At 48.4% G+C, this 13577-nt stretch overlaps 2 protein-coding genes across 10 annotated transcripts in view; one reads left to right on the top strand and one right to left on the bottom strand.

Moving 5' to 3' along the window:
• The window catches only part of LOC102951390 (nebulin related anchoring protein), a 76368-nt gene extending 75702 nt beyond the window's left edge, over window positions 1-666 (top strand). For all 9 annotated transcript variants that reach the window (XM_042960953.1, XM_042960952.1, XM_042960950.1 and 6 more), the window contains one exon: window positions 408-666. In XM_042960953.1, coding sequence (XP_042816887.1) covers window positions 408-512 — 105 coding nt within the window. In that variant the 3' untranslated portion in view covers window positions 513-666. The remainder of the gene's footprint in view (window positions 1-407) is intronic.
• A 416-nt stretch (window positions 667-1082) lies between these two features.
• Window positions 1083-13577, bottom strand: part of HABP2 (hyaluronan binding protein 2) — a 32527-nt gene continuing 20032 nt past the window's right edge. Inside the window, exons 4-13 of the mRNA XM_007084823.3 lie at window positions 12396-12503; window positions 11076-11192; window positions 9732-9851; window positions 9083-9254; window positions 7804-7901; window positions 6440-6689; window positions 5274-5416; window positions 4381-4515; window positions 2862-3007; window positions 1083-1247 (exon numbers count right to left, since the gene is read on the bottom strand). Coding sequence (XP_007084885.2) covers window positions 1083-1247; window positions 2862-3007; window positions 4381-4515; window positions 5274-5416; window positions 6440-6689; window positions 7804-7901; window positions 9083-9254; window positions 9732-9851; window positions 11076-11192; window positions 12396-12503 — 1454 coding nt within the window. The remainder of the gene's footprint in view (window positions 1248-2861; window positions 3008-4380; window positions 4516-5273; window positions 5417-6439; window positions 6690-7803; window positions 7902-9082; window positions 9255-9731; window positions 9852-11075; window positions 11193-12395; window positions 12504-13577) is intronic.

The raw sequence follows: 13577 nt of genomic DNA, 5'->3' as shown, positions 1-13577 counted from the left end.
TGACACCCGGGTTAAACTTCCTGCAGGGTTTTCTCTGAAGTCACAGCCATTAGTTCTGCGGAGACAAACCTACCGGGGCTACATCAATCCCGGGCCACGGAAGCCCAGGCTGTGCTGACTGCTTGCTCGTTACATTTGCAGAAAGGGTCAGGGACTCGCTGGCTGCAACAGTCCGGGTTTTGAACCCTGCTTTGTTCAGAAGAAAGACACCACGTCTAAATGAGAGATTGGCTTTGCTTCGCTCTCCTTCTTGCCTCGAGGATCGTTTTTCTTGGGGAGGGTGGAGGAGGGGAAGGGCAGGGGAGGGAGAACGTTTTAAATGCTCCGGGGGCATCTTAGGCAGCTCGCGTGTGGGAGCGGGGCGGAAGCTTCGTTCGGACTCAGGGAGGTATGTTTGATTCCTGCAGGGGGGACCAGAGGCTGGGGAGCCCGCGGATAATCAGAGGGGGGACGTGAACCCAGACGCCATGGAGATTCTGCACGTCAAAAGGAGGAGGGGTCTGCCCTTGTGAGCACGCGGCATCCACCCAGGATTCTTGGGAGAGCGGCTGGGGAGGAAATGTGCCCACCAGAGACATGCTTCTGTTCCAGCAAGCCAAAAAAAAAACCCAAAAAACAAAAAAAACATGACACACCAGCCCATTCCCTGAGCCGCTTCACTTAACGACTCTTAGAAAGCTACGGAGAATGTCGTATTTTCGGTCCTCCGGGTCATCCTGGAAGGGGGGGACCCGTTCTGCTGTGTACTTTGGGTGTCTGCCATGAGGAATAAAGACGTAAAGGTGACTTCCAGTGGCTCTGGTCATTCTTTAATCCCACACTTGCAAATGTCCGAGGTAAAGGCAGTCTGTGGTTTTCTAGAAGGTACCATCGTTTGAAGGGGAGCAAACAAAATACAGGTTGCGTTGCTTCTGGCATATCTTGGTCCAGGATGCGCCAGGCTGGGCGGCCGTTGTCTCTGTGTAGGGCGCAGACTCTTGGCCGTATGGCCTCCCAGGGACGCCCAGGGTGTCCGTGCTGCCCATGAGGGTGTGCCTTGTCTGGGTGCTAAGGAGAATGGGCTCTCAGGTTAAGAAGACACCTTAGAAACTAGTCTCCCTTTGGATGGTGGCTTTGATCCAGTTTAGGAATTTGGTCACCAGGGTGTAGACTCCTGGCTTCTTCCCACATTCCAGGCCCCAGCTCACTATCCCATAGACATAGTAGGTGCCATTCTTCTCACAGGTCAGAGGGCCTCCCGAGTCACCCTAAGGGAAAAGACACGCGAGTTCAGCTTTGTGAATCAGAGCACTTTCAGAGACACCCCCACCTTCCATGAGGAGATGCCAGGGGGTGCGGTCACCCCAGTGGGTTTCCCTGGAGAGTGCTGGCAGGGACCCTCCTATGCCTTATATGACCCAGAGTTCTGAAGGGAGAGATGTGAACGCCAACACATGTCCCTGAGTCCATGAGGGGTTGGCAGATGAGCCACGGGGCTGGGCCACGTGCCTTGGTCACACCCCCATGTCCATGCTCTTACTCATGACCCATAGTCACACAGTGAATTCTCAGCGGCCCTCAACTTCTCATTCCTGCAGGGGCCTCGGTAGGGAGCAGTGCCCTATTTAGCCAGAGCCCTTGAAGGGACCCGAAGGGGCCACGCACAGGGTGGGGAGGACAGGGCTTAGAAATAGCATGGCCCACATGTTCGACATGGTCTGTGGGGTTAGATCTTCTGGGTTCCAGACCAGGCTTTGGACAGCCAACTGGGCCTCAGTTTCTCACATTGCAAACTTGGGGAGAGCAACCGACCATCCCCCACCCGCCCTGGCTCTTGCACGGATTAATGTTTGTAAAGCACCTGGAACGGTGCCTGGCTCATACTGAGCCCCCAATTAAATTAGCAGGAGGAGCATGGAGAGAAAACATAGCTCTCAACGCATATCTCCACTTAACACACGGCAACCGATAGGATCTTCAGTGGCTAAAGCTCTTCGGATCTTAGCCACATCTTCGGATTTTACGTAGACGTGATTTCCATATTATAGACTAGGCACCCGAGACCGGGGAATTATTTCGGTGTAATGAACTGAATGTTTGTGTCCCCCCCGCCCCTGCCCAAATTCATATGTTGAAGCCTAATTCCCCAATGTGATGGTCTTAGGGGGCGGGGCCTTTGGGAGGAGAAAGGCAGAAAATTCTAAATTTGGCTGTGCCTCAGAGTCTAGGAAGGACGTCTCCTGTGAGATGTGACCCCTGGGGAGTGTCGGGCAGGCCCTAGGTTGGCTGTTGCTACAGAGAAGCCACTCATCCACTTAGTTTGCTAGGCCTAAATCCCCCTCCCCTTCTCTATGTCTCTCTCTCTCTCTCTCTCTCTCTCTCTCTCTTTTTCTCTCTCTCTCTCTCACACACACAAAGCCTAATAATTAGTTAATATTATCATGAGTTCTCTGGGCCTGTCATCTTTCTCCTTCTAGCCACTGGTCTTTTGGATAGTTCTGTATTGGGATTTTCAGACATGCTGCCCCGTTCTGAGGCCAGAAGCACCATTTTCACATTTAAACACAGCGAAGCAAATTCCTGCTCTGCCCGCTCACCACCCAGGTGCTGTAGGCCCAGACCGTTTCTCTACGCATCTGTAAAATGAAGACGATGACATCTCCTTCACCAGTGTCACGCCTGCCGGTTACTATGCTCAATCATCCTGGATGGATGTGGATTCCGACTTGCCAGAGGACAGGTGTGCCTACCCGTGCCTTAGCTTTATGGCAGGTGGACCTCTGAAACTGCCTCCCAGCCCTGGGCTCTTGGTCTGGCCTCTGTGCCCGGTGTATGTTCCTGGCCCACTTGTCCCTCCCCAAGTGCCATTTGGAGTCTCTGACCTGGCAGGAGTCTTTTCCAGGCTTCTGAAGGTTTCCTGCACAAATCATGCTGTTGTCGATCATGTGGTCATAGAGTCGGTGGGAGTTGCACAAAGTACTGGCAATCAGCTTGACCTTGGCATCCAGGAGCTGGCGGGACCCTTCCCCTGTGGGACAGAGAAAAGAGATTGCCACTGTGGGGACCCGGGTGACACCTGCCCCACCAGAAGCTAGCACTGATAAAAAGAGGGCCACAGCTCTGAACTCAGAAAGGAAGGTTTTTCCGGGAGATGGGCAGAAGAGCTTCATGTTTTAAGGATGGGGACCTTTGCCTCCAGCCTTCACTGTGGTTTTATAGACCCTCATTGCTTTGCTTATCGCAATGCAGCAGAATCATTTATTCCCTCTTCTGTCTGCCCAGCTAGACCATCAGATCAGAAGGGCAGGGATAGTGGCTTAAGCCATTTTTTAAAACTTCCTAGCAGAGGGCTGGTACACAGTAGATTCGTAATGATGGACCAAGTGCCCGGTTGCTCCTCTAGATGACCCACTTCCCAGAGTAGACATTTCTTTTCCGAGGATCCTCTGTTCTGCTCGGTCTTCTCTGGTCATCACAGTGATATCGAAAGGTTTAGGTGCAGGACAATGAAGATCCCTACAAAGATCAGTCTCTGGCTACCCCCAGATCTGATTAACCAGAAGCCTTCATTCCCAAAAGCCTTCTGACAAATTTGTGTATTACACTACCTTTTCTTCACGAATACAGGTCTATTTAAAGTGTTTCTTGCTTTCCATCATTAAGGACAAGATTTGGAGGGAAGAGAAATCTATTTTGAGTATTTGAGAAAGACTTGAAATACACTTCGGAATTTCATATGTTAGAGAATATAATCTTGTCGGTACATGAGGAAATTAATCCTGTGGTTACTTTTTTAAAAAAGACCACATCCTAGAGGCCAATCAATAGCTTGAGTTAAAGACATTTATAGAACGCCTACGATGTGGTGAGCCCTGAGCAAGGCACTATGGGAGAGACCGATGAACAAGAGTGGACCCTGCCCTCCAGGGCCTGACTTAGTGAATATCTCCATAGAATTCTATCAGCTCCTATTATCATGATTCCAAACCTAGGAGGTGAGCGTGGTTATGGAGAAACTAAAACCCAGCTGTCCAAGTGACAAAGCCAAGAACCCAACACAGGTCTGTCTGATGCCAAACCCATCTTCTTTACGATCTATCCTCTTTCCAATCTGCCTAGGGAAGGAAGGAGAAAGATCTCCATGGATACAGTATCAATGCTTGATGGACGTCAAGGATCCCATCAGAAGCTAGCATTGATAAAAAGACTGATGAGATTTAACTAGAGCTTTAGTGATGAGGCAATGTCTTATTTTTGGTAATGCTTTTTTTTTTTTTTTTTTTGGTAATACATTTTCAATGGAACATGATGTCAAGTTCAGGAGGGCAGTTGAGTTTGACCCTTGCTTCTCTGGTTGATGCAACTTACCTGAGTCTCAGGAGAATGCGTGGCCAGACTCACCTGTTTCTGTCACACCCCAGCCAGAGATGTGGCACTCAGTCCCAGAGGGGAAGGTACCATCGGGCAAACATACAGTCTTCACATATTTGGATTCCAGAGCACAGTGACCATCCACCGGCTTTAGCTTGAGCAAAGCTAGGTAAGGAGAAAAAGAGGAAATGAACGATGGGGTCCTCTCTGCCAAAGGAGCACTAGCTTCAACTCAATCGGAAGGGAGGTGTGGCAAAGCCCCACTCCCAATTCCCGAGAAACTAATGACTTCCTCCTCAGTCATTGAGTTCTTTTAACTTCCACCAGGGGAGGAGTAGCACTTTGGGATGAGAGTAATATCAAAAAATAACAGTTGAGTTTGAAATCATTTCTAATCCATTTTTTAAAAGAATGGGCTTCAAGAGGGGGAAAGAAAAAGATAGTGAGGAAGGAGAGAGAGTGACAGGTCCCAGGAATGGAGAACGTACCCACTGAACAGCCAGTAGCTTAACATTATCGCCTCCACACCTGAGTACCTCCCAGGTGCCTGATGTACACGGGGACACATGCACGTCATGTCATTTAACACATAGGAAGCTGAGCGTTGTATACAAGTGTACCCATTTTACAGAAGGAGAGCTGAGGCTTGGGGAGGTGAAGTCAGCTAGTAAATGAGAGAGTTGGGATTCAAGGCTGAGCTCTTTCCACAACACAGTGTTGCTAGTTTCTCTTCCCCTCATTTATCATAACACTAACACAGACCTTTAGGACTAAAAGGCTCTGGAATAAATTCTCTTCCTTATGGAGTCTGTGAGGGACCAAAAAGATAAGAACATCTTCTAGAACCAAACCTCAGCTTTCCATCAGTAGTGAAATCCGCCCAGGACAAGACCCATGGGAGATCCACCATAGAGGACACTTGCCAATATCATTGTGGGGAATCTCGTCTCTTTCATTATAGTGGCTGTACTTGAAAATCTTCTCCACCCCGAATCTCTGCTCATGGAATTCTGTCTTCTTCAGGTCCTGGTCCCCTAACACCACTTTCAGATGTTTGGTTTTTATGCTGCAAAGGAAGGTGAGATGGTAAGAGACTGAAACCAAGACTCTGCTCCTAATGAGCTGTGTGACCCTGGACGGATGGCCCGACCTTCTGCAGCCTTGGCATCATCTGTGACTGTCATCTTGCTCGCGGAACTCTGCTGTGGGCCCAAATAAGAAAATGTGAGGAAGCTGCTTTATTAATGGACCGGTCTACAAATGTAAGCGGAAACATATATCTCATATTTCCTGGGAGACCTTCCATTGCCCCTAGGAGTTGCTAAAGAGCAGCCAATTGACTTCTTGAACAACTATTCCTTGTACAGGCTAATGTTTGCATGTTTGAGGAACATCTCCTGGAATCCCAGAAGAAACTGTTTAATGCGAGGGTGGATTGGAAGACCTTCAAGGTCACCACCAAAACCTGGGCTATGTGGGACCAGGCCTGACCATGAACTTGGGGAACTCAGGGGAAGCGGAGATAATTCAGGCTCCTCAGTAGGTACCGGTTTCTCTAAGCCACACAGGAGTCGTGGCTGAAGACACCAGGAGGTTCATGGGAATGGCATCAGATGGCATTTTTCTATTCAAGGCCAGGCTGGAAAGGTTAAGGAAACGGGTAAATCCGGGTTCATATCCCACTTACCTATTCACTTCCCACATGACTTCCGGCAAGGTGCCAAACTTTTCCAAGACCCAGGGTTTTGTTTATGAAATGGGAATAATAATCCACTTTTTCACTGCACAGATATTTACTAAGCATTTGCTCTGTATGAAGCCTGTACTCGGCATTGGGTATACCACAATTAATCAGAGTAAAAACCCCTATCTTCCCTCAGTAGATAGTTTTGAGGATTAACTGTCATAACACGTGCAATGCCTGTGGTAGTTCTTTTCCATCCGGTTTTACGGAGCCACTCTTTTGCCCTTAGAGCTAGATTTGACTCTCTGACCCTGCCAGAATCACCAAGATGCTGCTCAGATGGGAAGGAGAGAACACCCCCAGAGATTCGAGTCACCCTGGCCTCTGCTTTCAGCAGGCACCTACTCAGTGCAGTGGGCAGCAGTAAGCACCCAGCAGGGGTGGATCAGTGAGCCCCCACAGAAGTGGCCCTGGGGCATGGAGGCAGTCAATGGCAATGAGGTCTGCAGGGATGCCTGCCATGGGTGCTTGCCCGCCGTGCTCTTGAAGCCTCCGTAGATCCTCTTGACCTTCCCCATCTCAGTCTTCCCGCATGAGTCAAACCCTGGAAGCTTGGTCAGAGGCTCTGTGGGGCTTCCCTCTGGGTCAGCAATGTCTGAAAGACAATGCAATGCAAGAAAGACAAATCACGCTACTCCCTTTCTCTCCAAGGCCTCAGAAGGAACTTGTCAGAGGTATGACTCCAAGTCCAGCAGCTTAGCAAGTTCCAGAGCTAAAAGACCATACTGACGCATACAAAGTGGGCACACAGTAGGTGCGCAATTAATATGTGTTGAATACATTGATGGATATAAAGCAAGTCGATAGAATTAACAATGAAGATGTTGCTTCTTATTTTGATATGGAGACAAAAACGTGTGTGTAAATATATAAATCCATCACTGGGTATGTACTTAGCTGTTCATAATGTACGCATGTATTTGGGGGGCTTTCTTGATGTGTAAGGGGAGATATCCAGATGAAATAGAGTGAGGGACATAAGACAATTGCACAAATAACTGTCATACAAAGGACAGAGCAGTAAGTGTTGTATGGGTGGTGCCCTTTCCATTCCATGGGGTTTGAGAGGAGGCAGAGATAACACTTCACTTGGTAGGGTCATAGAGGATTTCCCAGAGGCAGGGTTAGTTGAGTTGGTTTCTAAAGAATGTTGGATATGGACAAGATCAGAGGGAGGATGGGGTATTCTAGACAGAGCTGACCATGAGAGAAAAGGCACAGAATTGAAACTATCCAGAGAGGTAATCCCATTGATCAGGGTGGGAGAGTGAAACATTCCGGACGTGTGTAGAGCGGTAGTCCAGAGAAGCCTGGGCAGGAGGATTGTGAGGCTGGAACTCTGTCCATGTTGCGTCCTGAATGGTTATTTATGGAGTCTCAGCCAATGTTTGCTCACCACTGTAAACTGAAGGCCTGACATAGTGCCTGACACATAGCAAGTGATCCACAAATTTGCTGAGTGCACTGACTGGGAGTTAGGACAGGAGTTTATGGTTGGATCACTGGTCTCAGTTTACAGAGGTATCTGGGCTTGCTAGGCATCCTGGAAGGGGAGCAAAGGATTGGGCATCTGGGTGTCCACTGGGATGGCAATGGGAAAAGCAGGTGTGGTGGAAGGATGGGGATGGAAGAGATGGGGTGCCAGGAAAATCCATTTAGGGATCGGCAATCTCACCAGGACTGGGGCTTCTGGACAGCCACGGTCTTACCTAGGGTTGAGCAAGCTGGGATGTCACAGTACTCCCATTTCACCTTTGCATTGTTTATTTTAATGAAACACCAGGGCTTTTCATCTCCATCTGGGTTTCTAAAATGAGAACAGAAAGTAGCCCACCGTCAAGGCTTGGCAAACCCACTGACCCTCATTAAAAGTCCTTTGGGTAAGCGAGTACCAGGTTCCTGGCTCCCTCTGGGACCACATTTCATTCCATTCCTCCAACAGGTTAACAGATGCTGGCATATAAGTGTTTTGGGGCAAAACCTTAACTTCCAGAGGAGAATCCCAATGACCAAGAAATAGTTAACAAGCCCTGTGCCAGATCCATGGGACATATCAAATTGTTTGTACGAAAAGAAATGAGATCCCTGTTGAAGATTGCCCTTTGTCAGGAAAGTGAGAGAGCCACAGAAACATGGTGAGTGTAGGGCTCCACTGCCCAAACCTCCAAATTGCATATGTGGGAATTGTCTGAAGGCTGCCATGGACATCTGTCTGAAGACGCCTCCACGAGGAGAACAGCTCAAAGTAAGTGGTGGTGGGAGGTAACTTGTGTTTTGTACAAGGGAAATCCTCTGGCTTAATAGAACCAATTTAAAGTCATACAAAAAAAAATTCCTTCTCCTTATACGCAGATTATGTGTGTCCTTGGCCTTGGTTAGAGCAGTGGAGGAAGCCAACAGAGCAGTCTGGGGGCAGCAGAAGGGGAAGAAGGTAACCAATCATCACCAGGGATAGAAATGGCATTATCCTTACTTGGAAAAACCTGAATATCCTTGTGGCAGAGACTGTAATGCCCATCGGACATTCCCTTTTATTCTCTACATTTCCCCCATGAAGTTATGTAGGATTACGTGACTATTTCTGGCCAACGAATTAAGTGTTGCGGAGATGATGTGTCACTTCTAGGTTGAAGTAGTAAAAACCTCATGCTCCATTTTTGAGCCTCTCCTTGCCTTTCCTAGACATCTGAGTAACTTTGTGGAGCTAATAATCTCACCCTTATTCCCCAGCCCACATAACAAAGGCAGCAGCAGTGAAGAATAAACTCTGAGGTATTCAAGCCACTGGGATTTGGGAGGTGTTTGTTATGACAGCACAACCTAGCCTATCCTGAGTAGGAAATCTTCCTAGAAGGAAACCTGATGAGTTTCAGTGTTCCATCCCCAAATTTCTAAGCTGGCCCAGGAACACTAAGAGCAGGGGAAAGGGACAAACCATTATCCTGATAAGCGCCCAAGACCGATCATGGGGAAGAAGGTGAATTTTACCTGCAGAAGTTGTGCTCCCCGATCCCATGGGTATCAGCATCTTCCATAAACATGTTGTAATTCTCGTGCAAGAGGAGGTGGGAGTTCCAGTAAAGGCAGGCGTGCTGGTTGACTGTCTTACTCACTTTCCCTCGGTAAGAGTAGCCATCACCAACATAGCAGTCGTCAGGACCTTGGAGAGAGCAGGCAGGGGCGTGAGAACGGACAGCAACAGACATGGTGCTCCAGGACTTGGCAGGTGTATCAAGTGGGGACAGGATTGGGCCCGAATACTGATCACCTTGAGAGTCCACCATGAATTCCAGAAAGAAAGTGGCTTGCATATTCCACATTCAGCCCAGCTTAAAACATGAAATATAGTGGTTGTGGGGAGTTGGAACGTAGTTCTCACACAAGTACTGGTGGCAACCTGTAGGTTGAGGCTCAAGGATGCCCAGGTGCGCTTAATTCACCCGCACTCTATCCCCGTTTATGACTTTGTTTAAAAGCCAGGCACACTCTATGCCCTGAGGTTGGAAGGCTGGGGCAGCAGTAGAGTTTGGACATCTTGACATGACTCCCATTCTGGAACAAAACCCAAACGGAAGAGAATTCCAGGGCCCTCAGTGTGGCCCTGAGTTTCTGACGAAGTGGTGGTAGAGACCCATACCTATTTCACAGAATTTCCCCTTGAACTGTTCGGGGCAGGTACAGACGAACTTGGTTCTCCGCTTATGCCGCGAGCAGATGCCACCATTTTGGCAGGGATTCGGCCGGCACGCAGGAACCGCTGTGAATACAGGAAGTGGGGCCAGGAAGGCTCTTCAGAAGGAGTTGCAGCTACATCTGAGATGACGAGGAGATACCGGTGGCACTCTTCTGGTGCCCATCCTTTCACAAAATATGGGTTACCAAAGGAGAAAGACAGACCCACTGACACTCTAGTAAAGGCAGACACGAACCTTAAGGACATAAAACAAACATGGATGAGGCAATACGATGGAGGCCATGCCAAAAAGAGTATGTAAGTAGACGGGTCACTCAGTTAGGAATAGGAGGCATGGACTGAGCGGGAATCTGGGGCCCGTCTGAGCTAGGTTGAAACTTCGCTCTGCCCTTAATAGCTGTGTGACTATGAGCGAGTTAGTTAACTTCTCTGAACTTCAGCCCCTTCATCTATGAAGCTCTGACTTGTGGTATTTTGGGAAGAATCTAAGAAAAAATGTAAATCTCTTGGGACAATGCCTGACTCATAGCAGTGACTAAATACAGATTTAATCCCTATGTGGCCCATTCCAGGAATAGACCACCTCCCTGGAGGAAGTGAGTTTCAAAATGATTCTTTTTGGATGGGTTAGTTAATTCCCACCAGACTCTTTAAGGGAGGGTGCATTTTAAATTTCATTTTTCAATGCTTATTTATTTTAAGAGAGAGAGAGAGAGAGACAGAGCACGAGCGTGGCAGGGGCCGAGAGAGAGGAAGAGAGAGAATCCCAGGCAGGCTCCATTCCAGGCTCTGAGCTGTCAGCACAGAGCCCAACTCAGGGCTCAAACTCACAGCCCATGAGATCATGACCTGAGTCAAAGTTGGATGCTTAACCCACTGAGCCATGCAAGTGGTCCAGGGATGGTGCATTTTAAAGTTTGTTTGTTTGTTTGTTTGTTTGTTTGTTTGTTTAGAAGGGCAGCGCAGGGGAGGGGCAGAGGGAGAGGGAGAGAGAGAATCCCAAGCAGGCTCTGCACTGTCAGCACAGGAGCCCGATGCTGGGCTTGATCTCATGAACCGAACCGTGAGATCATGATCTGAGCCAAAATCCAGAGTCAGGTGCTTAACTGACTGAGCCACCCAGGTGTCCGGGGTGGTGCATTTTAAAAAATGTCCTAGTTAAAAGCATCATCTTGGATGCTACTGAAACATCAGAGGTATTGGGACTTCCATGCAATGGGTTGCAGACATCGCAGGCACAAGCCAGATAGAGGAAACCTCGCCTAGAAGGGGGCCTCCAGCACTTACCTGTGGAGCAGTCTGAGCCATTGTAAGGGTGTTTGCAGGCGCAGCGGTAGTAGGGAGGACTCTGGGTAATGAGACATTCGCCCCGGCCACACGGTTTGTTTTTGCACGTGTTTTGCACTGTAGGAGATCCATAGAGAAGCAGGGGACATGATTTGGGGGCACATCTTACTTACTGGGGTACCTGTACAGTACAACATTTGGGGGTGCTGGTGAGGGGTGACTGATAGCATGCCCTTGTCTGTGGTCCTGAAACATCCCGGACAAAATGTTTGTTGGTTTGTTTTTAAATAAATCCTTAGATCATGGATGATTGCACCCCAGTTCCTTCCAAGGCTCATGTTCTTTATTATTCTATCTTTATTAAAAAAAAAACACCTTGATAATTTTTACACCTTCAACAAACAAATAGAGCTGCAATTTTAATTTCTCCACTTTCGAGTTGATTTTGTGTTCCATTTACAATTTTGTCATTCTTTTGGGCAGTTGAGGGACGAAGCCAGATACTATGTTTATGCCTGATACCCCAACCATCCTGAAACATTGATCAAAAAACCTGTAGTATTGAAAATGGAAGGAAGGAATGAAGAGGGCACAGAGGAAAGAGGACAACCATGTCTCTAGATAAAGATCCTCATGGCTCCCCTCACCCCGGTTAGATGGTTGCCAGATGGAACAGAATTCAGGTTCTCTCTAGGGGTGCAGTTAGCCCGTAAGAGTTCTATTCTCAATATCTTACCACAGAGCTTCAGGTTATGCCCATAAGAGGTCACTAAAGGCAGAAAGAGTTTTTACCAGAGTCTCCGTAAGTGAGGAGGGTAGGAAGAAAGAACATGGGGATGGGAGCCAGGCACCAGGGCTCCGATTTCTTCTTTTCTCCTAACTAGCTGTGTGACCATGAGCAAATCCCTTGTATCTCTGGGCTCCCTTCCTCTAGATGGGTTGAGCCTTCCATGCCTTCAGATTCTTCCTGCTGTCTCATTTGAGAGCAGAATTGCTCTGTTGTAGTTAATATGAACAGTCTAAGCAACAACAAGTCCTGAGTTTAGAATACATCTCAGTCAGGGTCCAGCTCTTATCTCCTCTTAGCCTCAGTGTTCCCATCTGTACGGTGGTTATCCTAGTCCTAGCCAATATGCATGGGTGAGGATTCAGTGCGATGCTGCTTATTACCATGCTGAGGAGTCCATCACGGATGATCCGATATGTACAGCTATGATCCTTTCCATGAAATCATTCAGCCCTTCTCTGCCCCCTAGACGTGGAGGAGGCAACTCTTGTTCAACTCAGAAGGAAGAGTGAATCCAGTAAAACTGCACTTACCATTCTGACACCTGTGTCCAGAGAAAGGGGCTGGACAGCTGCACGTGAAGGTGTCCCCACTGACAAGGCACTCCCCATTGCGTTTGCAGGGGTTGTCCAGGCACGGATCTAGGATACGTGAGCAGAAGTCAACGTGCAGCGAACGGCAGGTGAGAAGCCCCCGACTTTCTCATCAGATTGCAGCCTCCTGCCCCGCCTGAGAGAGCACATTCACAGCCAGGGACCGGGGACAGGGGGAAACACGGGCTGCCCTTAAAGAGCAAGGAAGACTGCAGTCACACGACCAGAGAGAGGGATTCGGGTTAGTAACAGGACCGGCGAGAAGGAATCTCATTGAGTTTCTCATTGAGAAACTCCCCTTTTCCACCATCAGTGTTTTTCTCCTCCCAGTCTCGCTGGGAGTGCCACGGGGTCTGCCTCTGATGCTGAAGGCATTTCACAAGCCTGAAGACCTCCCCTACTCCCAGTGCCCAGGGGTGGAGGTCAGGAGTGGGGAAAGAAAACCCACCCCTAATGAAACACAAGCTTTCTGAACATCAGGAAAGAAGACCAAAGGCAAGAGGGTGACAGAAGAATTGGCGGCGAGGAGGAAATGACCCAGTGGCCTTCATCTTTCTTCAACTACTTGTTCAGTTAGATTTTGTCATATTTCATCTGTGCCTTTGGCTTTTCATGGTTGTCTGAATGGATCTTCCCTTGGGGAATTCTTTATCCTTCTGTTCACACACATTGTTCTTTGGTTCAGGAACTAGGATCCCTGGGCCCAGCTCTTGTTTTGATGGTCCCTTCTGATGTTCCCCTGATGCCCTGTATCTTGGCCCTGCCTTCCAGGCCACTTCGCACAGTTACACAGTTTTTATTCCAGCTGCTGAGTGCTTTCCATTTCTTCTCCTGGCTTAGTCACATGGTTTTTTCTTGGGCCCAGCTTCTCGTTTTCCCTTCTGTCCCATTGCTTGGGTTAAGAAGCCATAAACACAAAAACAAACGTAGAGGCACGTGTGTGAGTCCACACACACACAGGCACGCACACACCAACAACCATACAAAGCTTCTGAAGAGTATAAAGAGAGAGAAAAACACGGCACAAGTGGAACAGAAATCTCAACCTTAAATCTGTGAATGCTGCAATCTGGTGCCTAATGCTGATGCCAGCCTCTTCGGCATAATTAGGACCTACCTGTA

The sequence above is a fragment of the Panthera tigris genome, chromosome D2 (genome assembly GCF_018350195.1).
Source record: "Panthera tigris isolate Pti1 chromosome D2, P.tigris_Pti1_mat1.1, whole genome shotgun sequence".
Lineage (NCBI taxonomy): Eukaryota > Metazoa > Chordata > Mammalia > Carnivora > Felidae > Panthera > Panthera tigris.
Note: the sequence above shows the minus strand (reverse complement) of the source record. Positions and strands in the feature narration are given on the sequence as shown.